The 25274-nt window shown below is 44.3% G+C and overlaps 1 protein-coding gene across 1 annotated transcript in view; it reads left to right on the plus strand.

Annotated features, from left to right (window-relative positions):
- LOC124719019 (tyrosine-protein kinase Fer-like) overlaps positions 1-25274 on the plus strand; it is a 687090-nt gene that overhangs the window by 566287 nt on the left and 95529 nt on the right. The window contains exon 8 of the mRNA XM_047244689.1: positions 3485-3830. Within this exon, the coding sequence (XP_047100645.1) occupies positions 3485-3830 (346 nt within the window). The remainder of the gene's footprint in view (positions 1-3484; positions 3831-25274) is intronic.

The following is a 25274-nucleotide window of genomic DNA, read 5'->3' on the forward strand; positions in this document are numbered from 1 at the left end:
TGGTACACTACAGGGTACCTCTGGGGTTCGAGGAGATGACTGTGGGATAACTACAGGCCATACAGAAAAATGACACATATCGGTGGATAGAGCGGTTCTCCAAGTTTCAATTCGTAATATGTGGTGTGGCGTAGTTGATGAGCAAACTACTAGGGTTGAGGTGATCCAAATAGTGTTTAATGGAGCGATGCATGCATTTTAAGACTATGATTGTGCTAAATGTAAGTCAGTTGTGACAGTTCAGTGATTTCGTACCAGTTATCTGGTAAAAGATCCGACACACAAAATAATCGAGGGTGGTACAATACATTGTGTGAGATTTTCTACATATGTAGTGTGAAGGCAAAAGGCTGACAGGAACCGTCAACAGAGAAGGTGGATCAGGTGCAGGAATCATTCAACAGAAGCCCGAAGAAATAAACGACCTGTGAGCAGAGATCTGCAGATACCACAATCGACTGTCTGCCTTGCTAGATGTGCCGATTACTTGTGACAGTGCACTTCATTATGACTTTTGCAATGATTTGCAGTGGCTACTAGAGGAAGACGGTTTTTCACAGAAGTTGGTTTTCAGTAACAGAGCCCCTGAAAAAGTGAATTGCCATAATGTGCATGTTTGGGGCATAGGAGATCTACAGGAGATTGTGGAACACGTTTGTTATTTGCATAAAGTAAACACGTTTTGTACCGTGTCCTTTTCAAAAGTTTACAGACTCTTTTTCTTTGTGGAGAAAACTGCAACTACATGCATTAAGAAAAAGTTTTGCATCAGCCCGGTTCCCAGAACTCCTGAAGATAGACGTTAACTGTGGATATTGTACCACGGACACAGTCCCGATTGGCATCACATTCTCTTCATCGACGAGTGTCATATATGCCTTCAACCGGACAGTTGTCTGAGACGCGTTTGGAGGCAATCCGGTCAGGCCGAACGCCTTAGACGCACTGTCCAGCAAGTGCAGCAAGGTGGAGCTCCCTGCTGTTTTGGGGTGGCATTATGAGGGGCCGACGTACGCTGCCGGTGGTAACGGAAGGCATCGTAACGGTTGTACGGTACGTGAATGCCATCCTCCGGCCGACAGTGCAACCGTATCAGCAGCATATTGGCGAGGCATTCGTCTTCGTGGATGACAGTTTGCACCCCCATCGTGCACATCTAGTGCAACCATATCGGCAGCATATTGGCGAGGCATTCGTCTTCATGAACGACAATTTGCACCCCCATCGTGCACATCTTGTGAATGACTTCCTTCAGGATAACGACACCGCTGGACGAGAGTGGCCAGACATGAACCCTATCGAACATGCCTGGGATAATTTGAAAAGGGCTGTTTACGGACGTGACCCGCCAACCACTCTGAGGAATCTACACAGAATTGTCATCGAGGGGTGGGACAATCTGGACTGACAGAGCCTCGTTGAACTTGTGGATAGTATGCCACGACGAATACGGGTGTACGTCAATGCGAGAGGACGTGCTACTGGGTATTACAGGTACCGGTGTGTGCAGCAATTTGGACCACCACCTCTGAAGGCCTCGCTGTATGGTGGTAGAACGTGCAATGTGCGGTTTTCATTTGCAATAAAAAAGGTGTAAATGATGTTTATGTTGATCTCTATTCCAATTTTCTGTACAGATTCCGGAACTCTCGGGACCGAAGTGATGCAAAACTTTTTTTTATGTTTGTAGTTTGGTGTACCTGGACATGCTGCAGCAGTAGCTTGTGCCAGAATTACAGCAAGTCAGTGGAGATTTCATTCTGCAACAGTGCTCCACCGCACTTTCTTTCAGATGTTCACGAATACCGTAGTGCCGAACTGCACCGTTGCCGGTTCGGACGTTCTTCCCGCCATGACTGTTCTCTTTTTCAGTGGCTGCCACAGTCGCCTGACTTAACCCTAGGACGCCCAAGCCTTTTTTTCTAATTTGGATGCCTAAGGTGGGGGGGGGGGGGGGGGAGGGGGGGGGGGTTCGGCGAGCCCACAGGTATTAAATAAGTTTACTGAGGAAAAATTGCAACTTTTAAAATGGTTTATGTATTTTAACTAAGGCATCGGTTTATAAATGTTGTTAATTGTTATAAATATTGGATTGAGTGAATAAAAAATTGACATATTACAATACAAAATGCAGATGAGTTCATATACAATAGACTACTCTGAGTCCTCAACTTCAAGGCAAGAGACACACTTCACAATTTCTTCTGAATGCGTGTTACACACATGTTTATGACACTGTCCACAATACTGTTTTTGATTACTTAGACTGTTCTACTTCTGCTTCTTTGTTTTAGCTTTTCTTACACAAATATGGCACCGACCTTTCCCTGCTTCTGTTGTCACTTCTTTGATTTTCTTTTGTACAATAGTCTCCATTGATTGAACAATTTGGTTAGATAACCCTCTTGCATTGGCACTTCTTTCTTCTACCTGCAATTTCACTAGTTCCATCCCAGTTTGCAGAAGATAAAGTTTACGTTTGTTGTGTTTCTTTTCATTCCATCTCGGATGTTGCTGGATGAATATGGTGGTTGCATTGATAGCACAAATGTCGATGAGAGAGTAAAATACAGATAGAGGCCATCTCTTTGTTCCCCTCTTGCAGGTGTACATACGCACCATTTGATCAAAGGTATCAATTACACCTTTAGTGCAATTATAATACGCATTTATCTCAATTTTATTCTTCTCTCCTCCAACAGTGCCTTTATCTTGGTGCATTGTTGACAACATCAGTACGTTTTTACTTGGTTTCGTTTTTGCTGTGTAGGACACCAAAGTTACTGGAAGCCTACCTGTTGGGAACTGCACTAACTCACTGCAAGTTTACAAGATAAATAACAGCTGACTGACAGCAACAAGAAACTAACTTACATCGTTGTGGAGATGAGGAAAACGAAATCCTACTAAGGGAAATTTTCTATAGCATGGAAGCCAAAGGGGGGGGGGGGGGTTGTTGGACCCATAATAAGTTTATTTATTTTTTTCTTTCAAAGCAGGAATTTTCTATAAAATATATTGACACTAACGTTTCATAAAATAGCCAACAAACAATAACTCAGAGGGAAAATGTAGTATGAAAGTTACTTGGGCAAAAGCAGAGGACATAAAAAAATTGTGGATTCAACGAACCCCCTCCTTAGGCGTCCTCTGGTTAATTCTGTGTGATTTACTCACTAGGAAAGAGTTGCAGGGAGGGATAGTTAATGCAGTCCCAAATGTAATGTCGGATCGTGCAGGGCGAGAGCTGGACGACCGTATTCACATTTGCGTGCCACAGACTCTGCCCGTAATGAACCCGTAATTTGGTTTAGAAGTTCGGAGATACGCTCCGTCAAATGCGATGTGTCCATTTTTCTGAAAGTCTTGCAGTTTTCACGCAGTTGTCTTCTGAAACCCCAAAAGTAGCTGCGAATAAACTTGTACTGTCCAGTGTGTTTCACTTCTGTGAGTTGTCTGCCTGCTACTGCCTACTGCACTTCAGCTCTAATGCTCCCCACATCCTCGCCTTCCGTGAACGGCGTCCCACGCTGCGCCACGGATCCCCGTCACTCTCCCGCACCCGCCGAAGGCTGAGGCTGTGTGATGGGTTTCAGGGAGGAGAGCGGCGCACGTCCGAGTCCACGTTCGCGCTGGTGAGGCAGCAGGTGCGCCACCACTTCGCCACTCTGCTGCGCAAACCGTTCCGCAGGAAATCCGTCCCGTCCTCCCCCGCGGTGTCGGTGCGGGGGCTGCCCCCCTCTGCTGCTGGTGGTGGTGGTGGTGGTGGTGGTCGTGGTGGTGGTGGTTTGCGCGGGGAGAGGGGACACAGTGAGCCGGCTGACGACAAAGTAGGTTTCCCCGTGCAGGCGGCAACTGTTTACGTGCTCTGTAGTTCCCTCCCTCTGCCGCACTGGATTAATACCGTCGCATGGGAACCTCCCATTAACACCGTGACGACCTACCGCAGAGTATAGGCTGTGTCACGTAGATATTAATCGACATTCTGTGACCATTTTATTTGTAATGGAGCAAAATAATAATTCTTTTCCTCTTCTTCGTAACTTTTCTGTAGCCAATAACTTTTTGAAAGCGACATTCTTCTTCCTGTGTAGATTGTCTCACACTGGCAGTCGAGTTTAATTTTTTGTTTGCTTCCTTCTCTAACATCAGCATGGCTCTCTTGGACTGCTTGTGCACTACTGGTGCCTTTTCCGAAGTGAAATTTTGTTTCCAGTACTAAGCTTACTGGTTCCAAACTCTACAGGCTCCACACGCTGGCACTGGTGGGGTTCACCTCATAATCTTGGCGTCATGTGAGAGTGTTCATCAGTATCTCATTTTCATAATGTCGTATCAATTATGTGGATTGATGTGTACAAGTCTAACAGTGTTCCATTATGTTTCGGGTGTGCAGCCGCAAGAAATCTTCTTCTTCTTCTAATATTTCGGCCGTATAACGTTCAGCCATCTTCAGAGTGAGCCGCAAGACTGCCGCTTCAGTTTTAATAAGGATGGGGCCCCTCCACGCCCACACCAACGTGGTGGTTCTACTGTCACCTCCGTATAACATATTAGTTTTTGAATCAGGCATCACAGGATGCGGGCTGTGGTGTTGTCCATGCGTCTGGGTAAGGTTACTCATTAACATGGTCCATCAGGAGATAGAAGTGGTCGAAAACGATTGAAGGGTAGCGGTTGTAAAGGCAGAGGAAAAAAAAGTGCCAAGGCAAGAGCCAAGGGGAAAAAACCTGTGCGACAGTAGGACGGGTAGTAAGGGCAGTAGCGGCTCGCTATCTGCGACAGGGCATGCAAGGTGTGGTTGTGTTAGTTCGAGGCTCCGCCGTTCTGAGTGCAGTCTGTAGTCGTGAGTTAATGTTAGACGGCTTTCAATCTTGCGCAAGGATGGCAGTGTCATCCGCGTAGATTGCTACCGTCGTGTTGTGTGTAGCTGCGAGGTCGTTAATGTAGAGGTTAAACAGTAAGGGCCCTAGGATGCTTCCTTGGGGTACTGCTGCCTGGATACCATGTCGTGTCGATTGTTTGCCCTGCACGTCGGTGTTGAAACTCGTGTCTGTGAGATATGACTGTATGAGACGTACGAGCCCGTCGGGGAACCCTGCGTCACTGAGTTTGCGTATTAGGCCGCTGTGCCATAGACGATCGAAAGCCTTTTCGATGTCCAGGAACACCGCCCCAGTTGCCTTGTATGTGTTGTATCCGTGTGTTATGTATTGAACGACGCGGAGGACTTGTTGTGTTGTTGTGATTCCTGAAACCGAATTGCTCCGGTCTCGGCGTGTCGTTTGTGATACAGTCCCTGGTCAGTCGTTTTAATATTACCGACTGCCGCTCCAGTGCCCGCTGCGTCCCTTTATACTGTTGTACCGCGCGACTGCGCATGCGTCCACAGATGCAAATGCGCCAGAGACGTTGATCGGCGGCAGAGACGTGCATAATGCGTGAGTTGTATCTACGACTCCGCAGTCGATCTGTGTCGGCGTATCGATATATCATTGTGAGCTGCACTGTGACGACGTCTTTGCGAGTTTATTACAGCAAGTGCCGGATTCCATGATTTATCAAGATTGAAACCACTATCTCTATTAATTAAATTCGTCGTCGAGCGAATTTCGATTGCCTCCTTCGCTATTCAGTCCCAAAAGGATGATCTACTTGCCAAAATTTCGACGTTGTCATACAACATTCTGTGACCATTATCAATACAGTGCTCTGCCACTGCCGACTTGTTAGGTTGTAAAAGCTGTGTGTACCTCCGGTGTTCTGTACATCTTTCTTGGACAGTACGAGTTGTTTGTCCGATGTAAGAAAGGCCACATTCACATGGAATTTTATGAACTCCAGATTTTCGGAGCAGCAAATCATCTTTGACGGAGCCCACGAGTGCAGCTGTCTTGGGTGGAGGACGAAAAATCACTTTCACTTAGTGTCTGCCGAGAATGCGTCGTATTCTTCTGAGAGGCTACCCACAGGCAGGAAGGCCATCGATTTAAAGGTTTCTTCATCTTCTTCTGCTTTCCTTGTGGCCTCTATCGGTTTCATTTTCAGTCCCCTTCTGTATTTGTTGTGGAGAGTGCCTATTGTCTTCAAACACTCTTTGTAAGTGGGAAAGTTCATCTTGCAGACTGCTTTCGTCAGAAATAATATCCGCTCTGTGAGTCAAAATTCGGAGAACACTCATTGTCTGGGCAGGATGGTGGCAGCTATTTGCACGTAAATACAGATCGGTGTGCGTCGGCTTCTTAAAAATAGGACGCATTCTCGGCAGACACAAAGTGAAAGTGATTTTTCGTCCTCCACCCAAGACAGCTACACTCGTGGGCTCCGTCAAAGATGATTTGCTGCTCCGAAAAATCTGGAGTTTGCAAAATTCCATGTGAATGTGGCCTTTTTTACATACAAACAACTCGTACTGTCCAAGAAAGATGTACAGAACACCAGAGGTACCCACGGCTTTTACAACCTAACAAGTCGGCAGTGGCAGAGCACTGTATTGATAATGGTCACAGTATATTGTATGACAACGTCGAAATTTTGGCAAGTAGATCATCCTTTTGGGACTGAATAGCGAAGGAGGCAATCGAAATTCGCTCGACGACGAATTTAATTAATAGAGATAGTGGTTTCAAACTTGATAAATCATGGAATCCGGCACTCGCCGTAATAAACTCGCAAAGACGTCGTCACAGTGCAGCTCACAATGATGTATCGATATCCCAACACAGATCGACTGCGGAGTCGTAGATACAACTCGCGCATTATGCACGTCTCTGCCGCCGACCAACGTCTCTGGCGCATTTGCATCTGTGGCCGCATGCGGTACACGAGTATAAAGGGAGGAAGCGAGCACTGGAGCGGCAGTCTTGCGACTCACTCTGAAGATGGTTGAACGTTATACAGCCGAAATATTTGAAGAAGAAGAAGGAGATTTCTTGCGGCTGCACACCCGAAACTTAGTGGAACAGTCTTTGCCCCGCCAAAACCTGAAGATTCAAGTCTAACAGTGTCTGTTCTCATCAGTATAAACTACACTTTTGAACATCTCATCTTTGTGAGGAGCTGTGATAAAAGTATCAGATATTTGTTTCACGGCAACAAGATCTATTAATGATACGAAATGAAAACTCTATCGAGATAAGTAATAAATTATCCGACATAATTCTTTTGGAGGCAAAGTGTTTAATACTGTCGACACACATTTAAAATAAAAGTGACACACACACTAGCTTGCAGAACTGTTAGTGTGTGCCTCGAGCAGCAGAGAGGGATAGATTGTAGAAGGCTGAGAAAGAAAGGTAGGTTACTTAGACTCCACGGTGACATACCGAGAGTAGGCAAAGGAGAATGGAGAGGTGTATCAGGGATTGTTGACTGGCTACGGTGAGAGCGTGTTATTACAAGGACTGTACTTACAAGGGAACCTCCCCATCGCACCCCCCTCAGATTTAGTTATAAGTTGTCACAGTGGATAGGCCTTGAAAAGCTGAACACAGATCAATCGAGAAAACAGGAAGAAGTTGTGTGGAACTATGAAAAAAATAAGCAAAACATACAAACTGAGTAGTTCGCGAGCAAGATAGGCAAGATCAAGGATAGGGTGAGCTCAGGAACGCTGTGGTCCCGTGGTTAGCGTGAGCAGCTGCGGAACGAGAGGTCCTTGGTTCAAGTCTTCCTTCAAATGAAGAGTTTAATTTTTTTATTTTCTGACAATTATAAAGTTCAGGCACTCACACATAATCAACTTCGCTCTCCAAAATTCCAGGACATGTTCAGATGTGCTTGGGCATATGCAGGATTTGGCGGTCTTCGCACAGAAAAATTTGAAAACATTAAAAACATATGTTTTGGCACATCACAAGGAAAACTGTGCGACTCTGAAACTGTTGCATTCATTTGTTGCAGTTCATGTGACAAACTCTTATGTTTTCATCACTTTTTTGAGAGTGATTATCACATTCACAAGAAAACGTAATTCGGGCAAGGTAGAAGAATCCTTTTACCCATTCACCAAGTGTACAAGTTAGGTGGGTCGACAACATATTCCTGTCATGTGACGCACATGTAGTCACCAGTGTCGTATAGAATATATCAGACGTGTTTTCCTGTGGAGGAATCGGTTGACCTATGACCCTGCGATCAAAGGTTTTCGGTTCCCATTGGAGAGGCACGTCCTTTCGTCTACTAATCGCACGGTTTTGCGGTGCGGTCGCAAAACACAGACACTAAACTTATTACAGTGAACAGAAACGTCAATGAACGAACGGACAGATAATAACTTTGCGAAAATATTGAAAGTAAAATTTTCAGTCGAGGGAAGACTTGAGCCAAGGACCTCTCGTTCCGAAGCTGCTCACGCTAACCACGGGCCCACAGCGCTCCTTGACTCCCATTGTCCTTGATGTTGCCTATCTTGCGCATGGACTACTCAGTTTGTATATTTTACTAATTTTTTTCATAGTTCCACACAACTTCTTCCTGTTTTCTCGATTGATCAGTGTTCAGGTTTTCAAGGCCTATCCACTGTGCCAACTTATAACTAAATCTGAGGGGGGTGCGATGGGGAGGTTCCCTTGTTAGTGAGTTACAGGGTTACGGAACGTGAAGAGATTACTGTAAAAATGATAGTTGATTTGAACTGGTGCACCTAAATGAGACAAAACCTTAGAGCAAGGTGAAAGCTCTCTATGCACAGACAAATGGGGCACTGAAGAATTTTCAGACAATAACAGAAAAGAGAATGTCATTAATTATACTGTTAGATTATTGAAAAGCGGACGAGTCTGCAAGGAAATGGGAGCAGATAGCTAAAAGTGGAAAAGCAGTATCTAAATAAGAAAGTTGCACCAAACGAACCAAACCGAGCACTAAACTTGGGGAGAAGATAGCCAACAAGCAATGGAGTTGCTAAACGGGAGGAGAAGGCCAGGACTCGCTCACCGAGGGTTCTGTACATAGACAGCTCGTCCGTCGACAGTCTCAACCGTTTTACCTGTTATCAAAACCGATACTGGCAAGATATCTGTTCCAGGGATTTCAAGATTTTGGAGAATGTTTTAATTTCAGTAATATAAATGTCACATAAAGTCATGTAGGAAACAGGCAACCATTGTGATAATAATCAGTGGTTATCCATTCAGGCTGACTGGATCACAATGGTAAATGTCGTCAGACATCGGGCAAGGACTGACTTTATTGGTCGTACGACATGTTTTGGAATTTATCCGTCGTCAGATATTTAGGAGCATACGTTTGTTTCACATACAACTTGGAACGCCATATGTACGTGTAGTATTCGCTCCTGGGTATCAGGTGATGGATAAATTCCAAAACTTGTCTTATGAACAATAAAGTCATCGTTGTCTGATGTCTGTCCTTTCTGTTGTCTTAATTTCAAGTTTGATGTTGCATAACAAATGACAAAATAAATATTTTTTATGTATCATAATTACAATTTTTTTCCTTTTATTGTACTATGAAACCTTTTTTTTTGCCAAATTTAATTATTCTAAACCAATGGGAAGTAGCTCATAGGTTTTGATGAGAGAGTCTGCAAGTATCAAAATATATGACATAAAGGGCTCATCTTTTGATTGCATCGACTTAGAAGCTTCAATTTTTGTACACCACTGAAGGTCTGTCGACTTTATTATACGACATAAAATTGACGTGACACGTCCACCAATTCCTAAGAAAAAGATTTGTTAACAGACTGATGAACAGACAGACAGACAGACGGGCAACAAGTAGTCCTATAAGGGTTCTGTTTTCACCAGCTGAAGTATGGAACCCTAAAAACTACCATGAAGGAGAAAAGATCTCCAAATAAAGAAAAAAGTTCCCCAAATAAAGAAAAAATATAACCAAACAAAGAAAGAAATCAGGAAATGAAAAGCAGGGATCACTGAACAGGAAAAAAAGATTGCTCACTAAGGGGAAAAAGTTATAAAAATAAGTGAAGACATAAGGAAAGATTGCCAAATGATGAAAATCATTGGCCGGTGTAAGAACATGCGGAAAATGGACAGTAAAATTGAGGCGAGGGACAGTTATTAAATATATCATTAAAATTGCTGAAAAGCAGATAAGAATGCAAGAAAATTGGAGAAGATTATTAAATGCACTGAAAACAGTAGTTCCCAAAACTAAGCAGTGTGTCCCTTTTATTTTTATACTTATCTGCAGGCTGTACTACACATTTCGCCACTTGAAGGTAAATTTGTAATATTTTAGATCTAATTAGATATAATGACCGTGATACGAGATGAAGCTAAAACTACTTTGGCTCGAGAATCTGAATGTGAAATAGAATGACAGATAATTCACAAAGTTCCAGGAATGTAACAATAAACAATTCTCCTCCTCTTCCTATATTCCAGCTGTGCTACACATTATATCACCTTCCGCGTGACCCGTCTGGCCGACGGAACGGTCCCGCCTTATACAGAGTGTTACAAAAACGTATGGCCAAACTTTCAGGAAACATTCCTCACACACAAAGAAAGGAAAGATGTTATGTGGACATGTGTCCGGAAACGCTTACTTTCCATGTTAGAGCTCATTTTAGTTTCGTCAGTATGTACTGTACTTCCCTGATTCACCACCAGTTGGCCCAATTGAAGGAAGGTAATGTTGACTTCGGTGCTTGTGTTGACATGCGACTCATTGCTCTACAGTACTAGCATCAAGCACATCAGTACGTAGCATCAACAGGTTAGTGTTCATCACGAACGTGGTTTTGCAGTCAGTGCAATGTTTACAAATGCGGAGTTGGCAGATGCCCATTTGATGTACGGATTAGCACGGGGCAATAGCCGTGGCGCGGTACGTTTGTATCGAGACAGATTTCCAGAACGAAGGTGTCCCGACAGGAAAACGTTCGAAGCAATTGATAGGCGTCTTAGGGAGCAGGGAAGATTCCAGCCTATGACTCGCGACTGGGGAAGACCTAGAACGACGAGGACACCTGCAATGGACGAGGCAATTCTTCGTACAGTTGACGATAACCCTAATGTCAGCGTCAGAGAAGTTGCTGCTGTACAAGGTAACGTTGACCACGTCACTGTATGGAGAGTGCTACGGGAGAACCAGTTGTTTCCGTACCGTGTACAGCGTGTGCAGGCACTATCAGCAGTTGATTGGCCTCCACGGGTACACTTCTGCGACTGGTTCATCTGACTATGTGTCAATCCTCATTTCAGTGCGAATGTTCTCTTCACGGATGAGGCTTCATTCCAACGTGATCAAATTGTAAATCTTCACGATCAACATGTTTGGGCTGACGAGAATACGCACGCAATTGTGCAATCACGTCATCGACACAGATTTTCTGTGAACGTTTGGGCAGGCATTGTTGGTGATGTCTCGATTGGGCCTGATGTTCTTCCACCTGCGCTCAATGGAGCACGCTATCACGACTTCATAAGGGATACTCTACCTGTGCTGCTGGAACATGTGCCTTTACAAGTACGACACAACATGTGGTTCATGCAAGATGGAGCTCCTGCAGCCGCGCGGGATTATCCAAGCGGTGCCGGCCGAAGTGGCCGTGCGGTTCTAGGCACTGCAGTCTGGAACCGCGAGACCGCTACGGTCACAGGTTCGAATCCTGCCTCGGGCATGGGTGTGTGTGATGTCCTTAGGTTAGTTAGGTTTAACTAGTTCTAAGTTCTAGGGGACTAATGACCTCAGAAGTTGAGTCCCATAGTGCTCAGAGCCATTTGAACCATATCCAAGCGGTCGGGGGCGCTGCAGTCATAGACTGTGCGGCTGATCCCGGAGGAGGTTCGAGTCCTCCCTCGGGCATGGGTGTGTGTGATTGTCCTTAGGATACTTTAGGTTAAGTAGTGTGTAAGCTTAGGGACTGATAACCTTAGCAGTTAAGTCCCATAAGATTTCACACACATTTGAACATTTGAAGCTCCTGCACATTTCAGTCGAAGTTTTCGTACGCTTCTCAACAGCAGATTCGGTGACCGACGGATTGGTAGAGGCGGACCAATTCCGTGGCCTCCACGCTCTCCTGACCTCAACCCTCTTGACTTTCATTTATGGGGGCATTTGTAAGCTCTCGTCTACGCAACCCCGGTACCAAATGTAGAGACTCTTCGTGCTCGTATTGTGGACGGCTGTGATACAATACACCATTCTCCAAGGCTGCATCAGCGCATCAGGGATTCGATGCGACGGAGGGTGGATGCATGTATCCTCGCTAACGGAGGAGATCTTGAACATTTCCTGTAACAAAGTGTTTGAAGTCACGCTGGTACGTTCTGTTGCTGTGTGTTTCCATTCAATGATTAATGTGATTTGGAGAGAAGTAATAAAATGAGCTCTAACATGGAAAGTAAGCGTTTCCAGACACATGTCCACATAGCATATTTTCTTTCTTTGTGTGTGAGGAATGTTTCCTGAAAGTTTGGCCGTACCTTTTTGTAACACGCTGTATACTCACAGACCGCGCCAAAGCACATGAGCTTGCAGTAGTAACTGAAGAAATACCGTGTAGGGTGCAGAAATACGAGCTGGCAGTGTGTCGTGTGTAGCGGGCGCTGTGAGCACCACCGCGGTTCACGGCTGCACGTGTGTCGGGTTTGTGAGACAGGTGGCTTGAACATTCACCACTGAAATATCACGAGGTGGAGAATTGGTGGTGGTTTCATCCCACGAAGTTCTGTGGATTAACAAGTACACAGTAAAAATGTATAAAATGGCAAATATGAAATGTTATTCTGTCTGGATCTGCAGCTTTTTTCAATTTATTTAGGTGCAGTTATTTTTAATTTAAAATAGTGATGATCTAACAAGGGAACCTTCCCATCGCACCCCTCTCAGATTTAGTTATAAGTTGGCACAGTGGATGGGCGTTGAAAAACTGAACACAGATCAATCGAGAAAAAGGGAAGAAGTTGTGTGGAGCTATCAAAAAATTAGCAAAATACACAAACTGAGTAGTCCATGCGCAAGACAGGCAACATCAAGGATAGTGTGAGCTCAGGAGCGCCGTGGTCCCGTGATTAGCGTGAGCAGCTGTGGAACAAGAGGTCGTTGGTTCAAGTCTTCCCTCGAATGAAAAGTTTAATTTTTTATTTTCAGACAATTATTATCTGTCCGTCCGTCCGATTCGAGGTAAGTGACATCCACAAGAAAACATAAATCGGGCAAGGTAGAAGAATCTTTTTACCCATTCGCAAGTGTACAAGTTAGGTGGGTCGACAACATATTCCTGTGATGTGGCGCACACGCCGTCACCAGTGTCGTATAGAATATATCAGACGTGTTTTCCTGGGGAGGAATCGGTTGACCTATGACCTTGCGATCAAATGTTCTCGGTTCCCATTGGAGAGGTACGTCCTTTGGTCTACTAATCGCACTGTTTTGCGGTGTGTTGGCAAAACACAGACACTAAACTTATTACAGTGAACAGACACGTCAATGAACGAACAGACAGATAATAACTTTGCGAAAATATTGAAAGTGAAATTTTCAGTCGAGGGAAGACTTGAACCAAGGACCTCTCGTTCCGCAGCTGCTCACGCCAACCACGGGCCCACAGCGCTCCTGAGCTCACATTATCCTTGATGTTGCCTATCTTGCGCATGGACTATTCAGTTTGTATATTTTGCTTATTTTTTTCATAGTTCCACACAACTTCTTCCTGTTTTCTCGACTGATTTGTGTTCAGCTTTTCAAGGCCTACCCACTGTGCCAACTTGTAACTAAATCTTAGGGGGGTGCGATGGGGAGGTTCCCTTGTAAGAAGGGGAAATTAAGCTGAAGTTATGGATTAAGGTTTGTATTGGGGGAGGGCATCGGAATTGCGTAGTTCATGCAGCAAAATGTCTTAAGGAAAATTTAATTATAAGGGGGAAAAAATTAAAATTGCTGAAATAATAAGCAATGGTTTAAGTGCATAGGAATCAGCATCTGGTGTCAAGGGACTACATCGCAATATACAGATTGTTAGTTAGAATGAAGGAAATAGACTGTGTGACAGAAAAGTGAATCAGCCAGAAGGGAAAGAGGAAATGAAATGAGACTTGATGTGCTGAGAGGGTTGTGATGTTATTTCAGTGATTACAAAATGGAGTCAAATTTACAAAGTTCTTAGCAGTATGTGAGCCCACTTACAAAAGTGCAGGCACGGTCCAGTTGAGAACGGTGTGGTGGAGCTGCCAGGGGCGAGCCGGCGGCCCTCGATCTCCCGGACACTGCCACTGGGACGGAGGTGACGTCCGGGCCGGTGTCACACACCTTCTACTGGGGACAGACCTGACAGAGTTTCCGGCAGTGGCACTACCTCGACATCACACCGAGAGCTCACAGTGTCGTGTGCCATCTCTCGACGACCGTTGTCGTGTCGAAAAATGGCAACACGATACTTTCGTGCCAGAGGCAACCCGTGGGGACACATTGATAAAATACGCATATATCGATGTTATTTTCACCGATATATCGATATCAAAATGGTAATATCGAGTGCCGATATTTTTATTTTGTACTATATTTTTTTCGCAATTTTCTGTAAGTATTTGAAGTTGTGTAACATTACAAGTCAAGATAGATGTAATGGAACATGAATAGCGTGTTTGCCTCTATTGGCTACGGTAGAGAGATCGATCTTTCGGTGCTGTCTGTATATTTATTTATATATATCATATTGCCTGAATAAAGGCGGGGCGAGTGTAAAGCTATCGTTAAAATCGCACGCCGCACCGCTTGTTACGATTTGGTCGGTCATAATAATAATAATAACATGCTTTTGAATACAATTAAAATATAACCTGTTTAGTGTTATTGGAAATAATATGTAGTAAATTAATGAGTAAGGAAGCCGATCCTGTAAGAAAAGGTAAAATTAGGCATATTGAGGTGTTTTGCTTTATATCGACGAAGCCGATGATACGGCGTCATTTTTTTTGTTTACCCTTAGAAATAAACAAGTAAAGAAGTGCTAATTGTGCGTAGTGAAAAAATATAGGAGCTGGTTTTAAATAACTACGGTATACAATCAGACTAACAAATGGACATTTAGTTACACGAAATCACGGATAGCGAAGTGTGGTCATTAAATTGAGTACACCTACAGGGCGGTCAATTCTGGGATAAATCTACACTCCTGGAAATTGAAATAAGAACACCGTGAATTCATTGTCCCAGGAAGGGGAAACTTTATTGACACATTCCTGGGGTCAAATACATCACATGATCACACTGACAGAACCACAGGCACATAGACACAGGCAACAGAGCATGCACAATGTCGGCACTAGTACAGTGTATATCCACCTTTCGCAGCAATGCAGGCTGCTATTCTCCCATGGAGACGATCGTAGAGATGCTGGATGTAGTCCTGTGGAACGGCTTGCCATGCCATTTCCACCTGGCGCCTCAGTTGGACCAGCGTTCGTGCTGGACGTGCAGACCGCGTGAGACGACGCTTCATCCAGTCCCAAACATGCTCAATGGGGGACAGATCCGGAGATCTTGCTGGCCAGGGTAGTTGACTTACACCTTCTAGAGCACGTTGGGTGGCACGGGATACATGCGGACGTGCATTGTCCTGTTGGAACAGCAAGTTCCCTTGTCGGTCTAGGAATGGTAGAACGATGGGTTCGATGACGGTTTGGATGTACCGTGCACTATTCAGTGTCCCCTCGACGATCACCAGTGATGTACGGTCAGTGTAGGAGATCGCTCCCCACACCATGATGCCGGGTGTTGGCCCTGTGTGCCTCGGTCGTATGCAGTCCTGATTGTGGCGCTCACCTGCACGGCGCCAAACACGCATACGACCATCATTGGCACCAAGGCAGAAGCGACTCTCATCGCTGAAGGCGACACGTCTCCATTCGTCCCTCCATTCACGCCTGTCGCGACACCACTGGAGGCGGGCTGCACGATGTTGGGGCGTGAGCGGAAGACGGCCTAACGGTGTGCGGGACCGTAGCCTAGCTTCATGCAGACGGTTGCGAATGGTCCTCGCCGATACCCCAGGAGCAACGGTGTCCCTAATTTGCTGGGAAGTGGCGGTGCGGTCCCCTACGGCACTGCGTAGGATCCTACGGTCTTGGCGTGCATCCGTGCGTCGCTGCGGTCCGGTCCCAGGTCGACGGGCACGTGCACCTTCCGCCGACCACTGGCGACAACATCGATGTACTGTGGAGACCTCACGCCCCACGTGTTGAGCAATTCGGCGGTACGTCCACCCGGCCTCCCGCATGCCCACTATACGCCCTCGCTCAAAGTCCGTCAACTGCACATACGGTTCACGTCCACGCTGTCGCGGCATGCTACCAGTGTTAAAGACTGCGATGGAGCTCCGTATGCCACGGCAAACTGGCTGACACTGACGGCGGCGGTGCACAAATGCTGCGCAGCTAGCGCCATTCGACGGCCAACACCGCGGTTCCTGGTGTGTCCGCTGTGCCGTGCGTGTGATCATTGCTTGTACAGCCCTCTCGCAGTGTCCGGAGCAAGTATGCTGGGTCTGACACACCGGTGTCAATGTGTTCTTTTTTCCATTTCCAGGAGTGTATATGCATCTCACGAGGGACGCGGTATTGAGTCCGTTTTTTTTTTTTTAATTATATAGCGGAGAGCGGGCTTCAGGAGAAAAACTGTACTATTATCATTCACTGTTGGTGTCAAGCAACCAAAACTGTTCATCAAAGGGTTTCGGTGAATGAGTGGTGAATGTGAAATAAAACAGTGAACAAAGTTATGTTAAATAAAACAGAAGAAACAAGACAGTTTGGTCGTATCTGTTATTATTCCATGAACTGTAACATTTCTTATCGTTGTACGAAGCCTTTATAGACGATCGTTATGACAAATTGCTTGGAAGGGATCTCGTTACGAGTTAAGTTTTGGGGACCTGGTCAAGAGGGGGTAGTTCGTAGATTCTAACTATTCTGGAATCAGGTGCTACCGTGACCGTTGTGTGTTGTCAGTGACTTGAGGTTACCATATCTCGTGCTCTAAGATTGACGCGCCTATCCACTCGGTTTAACGGTGCCTCACGGCAACAGCGACAACGCCGGCGACGAACGAAGATACGGTAGAATTGTAATAGAACATAATTTTACTTTCACTGTGTGAAGGAGTCTTGCCACACATCCAGTCTTTCTTGACTGTGTGAAGCACGTGTAGGTGGCACAAAAGTACTACTCCAATTGCACTGAGGGGGAACAGAGGGCGGTCTGGGGTGAATGAAATAACAAGATTTCCTGTGTGAAAAAGTAGCACACCAATTGCATTAAATTACAATTTGTAATGCAACTAGTGTGCTACTTTTTCACGTTGGCATTCTTCAAAAACAGTTGCTGCAAATGACAATTAAAATCTACATCTACATCTACATGATTACTCTGCACTTCACATTTAAGTACTTGGCAGAGGGTTCATCGAACCACAATCATACTATCTCCCTACCATTCCATTCCCCAACAGGGCGCGGGCAAAACGAACAACTAAACCTTTCTGTTCGAGCTCTGGTTTCTCTTATTTTGTTTTGATGATCATTCGTACCTATGTAGGTTGGGCTCAACAAAATATTTTCGCATTCGGAAGAGAAAGTTGGTGACTGAAATTTCGTAAATAGACCTCGCCGCGACGAAAAACATCTTTGCTTTAATGACTTCCATCCCAACTCGCGTATAATATCTGCCACACTCTCTCCCCTATTACGTGATAATACAAAACGAGCTGCCCATTTTTGCACCCTTTCGATGTTCTCCGTCAATCTCACCTGGTAAGGATCCCACACCGCGCAACAATATTCTAACAGACGAACGAGTGTAGTGTAAGCTGTCTCTTTAGTGGACTTGTTGCATCTTCTAAGTGTCCTGCCAATGAAACGCAACCTTTGACTCGCCTTCCCCACAATATTATCTATGTGGTCTTTCCAACTGAAGTTGTTCGTAATTGTAACACCCAGGTACTTAGATGAATTGACAGCCTCGAGAATTGTACTATATATCGAGTAATCGAATTCCAACGGATTTCTTTTCGAACTCGTGTGGATCACCTCACACTTTTTCGTTATTTAGCGTCAACTGCCACCTGCTACACCATACAGCAATCTTTTCTAAATCGCTTTGCAACTGATACTGGTCTTAGGATGACCTTACTAGTCGGTAAATTACAGCATCATCTGCGACCAACCTAAGAGAACTGCTCAGATTGTCACCCAGGTCATTTGTATAGATCAGGAACAGCAGAGGTCCCAGGACGCTTCCCTGGGGAACACCTGATATCACTTCAGTTTTATTCGACGATTGGCGGTCTATTACTACGAACTGCGACCTTCCTGACAGGAAATCACGAATCCAGTCGCACAACTGAGACGATAACCCCGTAGGCCCGCAGCTCGATTAGAAGTCGCTTGTGAGGAACGGTGTCAAAAGCTTTCCGGAAATCTAGAAATACGGAATCAACTTGAGATCCCCTGTCGATAGCGGCCATTACTTCGTGCGAATAAAAAGCCAGCTGCGTTGCACAGGAACGATGTTTCCTGAAGCCGTGCTGATTACGTATCAATAGATCGTTCCCTTCGAGCTGATTCATAATGTTTTTTCGACTGGATGACACTCGCCCACAGGCGGCGCTCTGCCTGCCCCGTGTCGAGGTACTCGCGTGCCCGGCGAGATTCCCACATCTCTCGCCGACAGGATACGAGTGGGACCGGCCCAGATTTCGACCCGCCACAGTGGCAGTGTCCGGAATACCGAGGACCGGTTGCGGTACTCGTGGGCCGGTCGACTCGGGAGAGGATACGACAGGTTTAGGACCGAGCGAATGAGCGCGACTATGTGGGCCGGAGGAGGTGCAGTGTGGGCTCCTACTGCCGAGTTCTTTTGTAAATTTGGCCCGACTTCGCTGTCGGTGAAATAACGTCACGTATCTTCTCGAGCCATAAAATTTGATTTTCTCCCGTTGTAACATTACGAGTCAAGATATATGTAACGGAACTTGAATAGCGTATTTGCCTCTGTTGGTTACGGTAGAGAGATCGATATTTCGGTCCTGTCTGTATATTTGTATATAATATTGCCTGAATGGGAGAAACGATACTGCGCGAAGAGTTTGACAGAGCACTGAAAGACCTGAGTCGAAACAAGGCCGCGGGAGTAGACAACATGCCTTGGGAGAGCCAGTCCTGACAAAACTCTACCATCTGGTGAGCAAGATGTATGAGACAGGCGAAATACCCTCAGACTTCAAGAAGAATATAATAATTCTAATCGCAAAGAAAGCAGGTGTTGACAGATGTGAAAATTACCGAACTATCAGTTTAATAAGTCACGGCTGCAAAATACTAACATGAATTCTTTACAGACGAATGGAAAAACTGGTAGAAGCCGTCCTCGGGGAAGATCAGTTTGGATTCCGCAGAAATGTTGGAACACGTGAGGCAACACTGACCTTCCGACTTATCTTACAAGGGAACTTCCCCATCGCACCCCCTTCAGATTTAGTTATAAGTTGGCACAGTGGATAGGCCTTGAAAAACTGAACACAGATCAATCGAGTAAACAGGAAGAAATTGTGTGGAACTATGAAAAAAATAAACAAAATATACAAACTGAGTGTCCATGCCAAAGATAGGCAACATCAAGGACACTATAAGCTCAGGAGCGTCCTGGTCCCGTTGCAGAACGAGTTAGGTGCGTCGACAACATATTCCTGTCATGTGACGCACATGCCGTCACCAGTGTCGTATAGAATACATCAAACGTGTTTTCCTGGGCAGGAATCGGTTGACCTATGACCTTGCGATCAAATGTTTTCGGTTCCCTTTCGTCTACTAATCGCACAGTTTTCCGGTGCGGTCGCAAAACACAGACAGTACACTTATTACAGTGAACAGAGACGTCAATGAACGAACGGACAGATCATAGCATTAAAAAAAAGTAAACTTTTCACTCGAGGGAAGGCTTGAACGAAGGACCTCTTGGTTCGAAGCTGCTTACGCTAACCACGGGACCACGGTGCTCCTGAGCTCACATTGTCCTTGATGTTGCTTATCCCTCAGTTTGTATATTTTGCTTATTTTTTTCATAGTTCCACACAACTTCTTCCTGTTTTCTCGATTGATCTGTGTTCAGTTTTTCAAGGCCTATCCACTGTGCCAACTTATAGCTAAATCTGAGGGGGGTCCGATGGGAAGGTTCCCTTGTTAGAAGCTAGATTAAGAAAAGGCAAACCTACGTTTCCAGCATTTGTAGACTTAGAGAAGCTTTTGACAATGTTGACTGGAATACTCTCTTTCAAATTCTGAAGGTGGCAGCGGTAAAATACAGGCAGTGAAAGGCTGTTTACAATTTGCACAGAAACCAGATGGCAGTTAAAAGAGTCGAGGGGCATGAAAGGGAAGCAGTGGTTGGGAAGGGAGTAAGACAGGGTTGTAGCCTCTGCCCGATGTTATTCCATCTGTATATTAAGCAAGCAGTAAAGGAAACAAAAGAAAAGTTTGGAGTAGGTATTAAAATCCATGGAGAAGAAATAAAACTTTGAGGTTCGCCGATGACATTGTAATTCTGTCAGAGACAGCAAAGGACTTGGAAGAGCAGTTGAACGGAATGGATAGTGTCTTGAAAGGAGGATATAAGATGAACATCAACAAAAGCAAAACGAGGATAATGGAATGTAGTCGAATTAAATCGGGTGATGCTGAGGGAATTAGATTACGAAATGAGACACTTAAAGTGGTAAAGGAGTTTTACTATTTGGGGAGCAAAATAACTGATGATGGTGGAAGTAGAGAGGATATAAAATGTAGACCGGCAATGGCAGGGAAAGCGTTTCTGAAGAAGAGAAATTTGTTAACATCGAGTATAGATTTAAGTGCCAGGAAGTCGTTTCTGAAAGTATTTGTATGGAGTGTAGTCATGTATGGAAGTGAAACGTGGACGATAAATAGTTTAGACAAGAAGAGAATAGAAACTTTCGAAATGTGGCGCTACAAAAGAGTGCTGAAGATTAGATGGGTAGATCACATAACTAATGAGGAGCTATTGAATAGAATTGGGGAGGAGTTTGTGGCACAACTTGACTAGAAGAAGGGACCGGTTGGTAGGACATGTTCTGAGACATCGAGGGATCACCAATTTAGCACTAGAGGGTAGTGTGGAGGGTAATAATCGCAGACGGAGACCAAGAGATGAATACACTAAGCAGATTCAAAACGATGCAGGTAGCAGTAAGTACTGGGAGAAGAAGCTTGCACAGGATAGAGTAGCATGGAGAGCTGCATCAAACCAGTCTCAGGACTGAAGACTACAACAACAACACAGTAAAAAACAGATAAAATGAAATATAAAAAACATATTCAGGCGATAAGTCTTAAGTTTAAATAAAGAAAATCAACAATGTACCCCTGGAATTTGCTTAATTTTCTAGCTCTTCCAGGAGCTCCTCGACAGAACAGAATGAGTGAGCCATGAGGAAACTCTTCAGTTTAGGGGTTGAAGAAAAATATTCGCTACCAGCCACAATAAAAGGTTGTTTATTCGTCACACGATAGGTTTCGTGCTTGCGCCCATCCTCAGGTGTTTATAAGTACAGATATATTTTCATCAAATGCTGCCTTACCACTTACAATTGTCCCACTTGTATTTGTGTAGTCACCAGCAAATAATTTTTGTATTTATACAGTGATTTCCAACAGTTCAAACATGTAAACGAATGTATAAACACCTGAAGATGGGCGCAAGCCCGAAACCGGTCGTGTGACGAATAAACAACCTTTTATTGTGACTGGTAGTGGATATTTTTCTTCAACCCCATAAAGGAACAGTCACGGAGTTCGACAGCATCCACTATGGATAAAATTCATTCTTCAGTTTAGACTTAAAAGAGTTTGGGCTACTGCTAAGATTTTTGAGTTCTTGTGGTAGCTTATTGAAAATGGATGCAGCAAAATACTGCACTCCTTTCTGCACAAGAGTCAAGAAAGTGCATTCCACATGCAGATTTGATTTCTGCCGAGTATTAACTGAGTGAAAGCTGCTAACTCTTTGGAATGAGCTAATATTGCTAACAACAAACGACATGAAAGAAAATATATAATGTGAGGGCAATGTCAGAATTCCCAGGCTATTGAATAGGGGTCGACAAGAGGTTCTCGAACAGCCCGTTTTTGAACCAAAAATACCCTTTTTGAATCAGAAGAATTACCCCAAAAAATGATACCGTATGACATGAGCGTATGAAAATATGCGAAGTAGACTACTTTTCGTGTTGAACTGTCACTTATTTCAGATACTGTTCTAATGGTAAATAAAGCAGCATTTAGTTTCTGAACAAGATCCTGGACGTGGGCTTTCCACAACAGCTTACTATCTATCGGAACGCCTAGGAACTTTTTTGAACTGTTCCGTTTCGCTTATAATATGCCCATTCTGTCTGATCAAAATATCGGTTCTTGTTGAATTGTGAGTTCGAAACTGTAAAAACGGAGTATTACTGTGATTTAGCATCAAATTATTTTCCACAAGCCACGAACTTATTTCATGAACTACATTATTTGATACCGTTTCAATATTACACACAAGATCCTTCACTACCAAGCTGGTGTCATCAGCAAACAGAAATATTTTTGAATCACCTGTAATACTAGAAGGCATATCATTTATATAAATAAGAAACAGCAGTGGCCCCAGCACCGACCCTTGGGGAACGCCCCACTTAACAGTGCCCCATTGGGACTGAACACCACTACCACTCTCAATATTGCGGAGAATTACCTTCTGCTTTCTGTTCTTAAAGTAAGAGGCGAACCAATTGTAAGCTCGACTTTGTTATCGGTGAAATAACGTCACGTATCTTCTCGAGTCATAAAATTTGATTTTCTCCCTTCATTAGTAACTTACCGACCTGGTTGATATACTTCTGCCTCATAAGCCCTGTAGAGTTTCTAATTTAATTTACTTCTGTGTTTGGTGAATTGTTCCTAAATAATTTACACAACATTGTAGAATATGGTTTTCGGTTCTCTTTACATTTATGTCCACTCTGTTTAGGTTGACAGCGAGCTTTGCAAACTGAAGAACGTCTGTATCTTTGCACAGCTTAGTAATAACTGTACTTGCTGGAGATTCACCAGACTGACACATGTTAAGTATACGGTTTAATATAAACTTTACATAAATGTGTATCTTTTGACTAACATACGCGGACCGCCTGAGGCTCTGTCTGAGATGCCTATTTGTAGACACACGTATTACAGAAAATTACAAAGCACTAAAATAGTAACCTCTTCCATTTTACATACTGATGTAAAAGACTGGAAAGTCAGAAGGGACAAAGATACAATAGGCACTGAAGTAAGTTTGCTTAACTAGTACCCGCGCAATCGTAATGTCCCAGCATTATTGGTACTGTTTACGGGAGAGCAGTTTACTGTGAGTGGGGATTGCCAAAGTTCATCATAAAGTTTGTCGAAAGTGAATTCTCCCAATCTGAATAATTAACAAACTACGAATGTATTTTAGTGAACTTATACATTTTTGGAAACACGAAAACGGAGGCTGTAGAACTGCAGCAATGAATTTTGGAAATAATTGTGTTTAAAGCTTCAGTCATTGTAGAATGTGATAATTTTGAGTAGCAATAAGTTTCGAAATATTATCTTTTCACAAGAAGGATGGTGTTTGTTGAAAAGAGGAAAATGACAGCTTTTAATGGGGCTACGTAACACTCGGTACGAACAAACAATTTTTTGCTGTATTGAAATTAGACTTACACAAAGTTTGCAGGTATCGTAAATCACAAAAATTTCCTCGAATAAAATGTTTTCATAATAACCAAATGTACTATTTTGTCATCAGGAGTTGTTAAACTATACAGTGAAGAATAAAGTTTAGACAAATATTACACGGATAATGAATTAGCTACTTAAAGTTCTTAGGCCACCTGAAAACATTGTCAGTAGTCTAAATATTTATGGCTATTTTTCAATGTAGTCCCTTTTAGGGCCAGACACTTTTGCCATCGACACTACAGACGCGTGATATCCTCCTTGTAGAGTGCTTCTTCATGCGGGGCAAAAAAGGCATCTGCTGCAGCCGTGACATAATCGTTTGATTGAGAATCGGTTCCAGCTAGATGTTTCTCGAGCTTAGAGAAGGAACAAAAGTCAGAGGGGATCAGGTCGAACGAATAAGGTGGGCGACGAAGCAGTTCAGACCGACAGGACTCAGTGGCAGACATCGCAGTGACAGATGTGGGCAAGTCGTCCATCGTCTCGTGAAAGAGCACTTATTTTGTCAAAATCCCGACGCATTTCACTTCGGTAGCCTCCCTCAGATGCGTCCGTCGAGCAGCATAATATGCTCCGTACACTGTACCACCTTTTTCGAGGTATTCAGCCCGGACAACACCCCTCGAATCTCGAGACTTATCACCTCACCGGTGATGTGACTGACGTAAACTTCTGGGGATGGGTGAGGAGGGGTGTTTTCCCGGTTTCGATTGAACCTCAGATTCAGGTTGAAAGTGGTGAACCCGTGCTTCGTACACTGTCACAAAACGTTTGGGAAATGTCACAGAGTCTGCCTCAAAAAGGGTCATGTTTTTGGTGGACTCGACTCATTTCTGGAGTTCATTTTCTGCCGTCAACGTTCTCGGGACCTATCGACTCGAGATCCGGCGCGCATAAAAAAAAAACAACTCTTACGACGTGCCCGACACATTGCTGAAGGTACGCCTGCTCTCTCACCAGTGTAGCAGTATTTCACGTGCCTGTCTGCCTCGACGGTATCTCGCATTGCGGTGACGTTCTCTTCTGCACCGGCTGTTACTGTCATCCCCAGTGAGGCGCGTCCCGGACAGACTTGTTGCCCCTGCCCGAATTCTGCCACCCACTTCTTCACACTGGAATAGGAACGAGAATCCTCTCTTCATGTTTCCACTGTGTCATTACTGATCTCCTGCGCACACGTGCCCTTTCTCTGCAGGTATCGGATGACCACACACTTTGCTCTCTTTATCCATTTTCCAAAATATGTACGCCTCGGACACTTCAGACTCCGATATCTGAAACAAAAAAGGATGTTAATGAAAACTTTTGTATGTGACCTATCCGAGGAATGAAACATTAGTTGCTTAATTGACATTCAGCTAGGACAAACTATTTCGTAGGTCGGCCGAGAACTTTTTAGTCGTCCTTTGTATCTCATCTGACTATCATAGTTTTTCTACTAAAGAGAAGAGATCATAAAAAATAATGTTTGTGTCAGGAGTAGTGTAAGAAGAGATAGGGTAAGCCCATTTTT

This window comes from Schistocerca piceifrons, chromosome 10 (genome assembly GCF_021461385.2).
Source record: "Schistocerca piceifrons isolate TAMUIC-IGC-003096 chromosome 10, iqSchPice1.1, whole genome shotgun sequence".
NCBI classification, from domain to species: Eukaryota; Metazoa; Arthropoda; class Insecta; order Orthoptera; family Acrididae; genus Schistocerca; species Schistocerca piceifrons.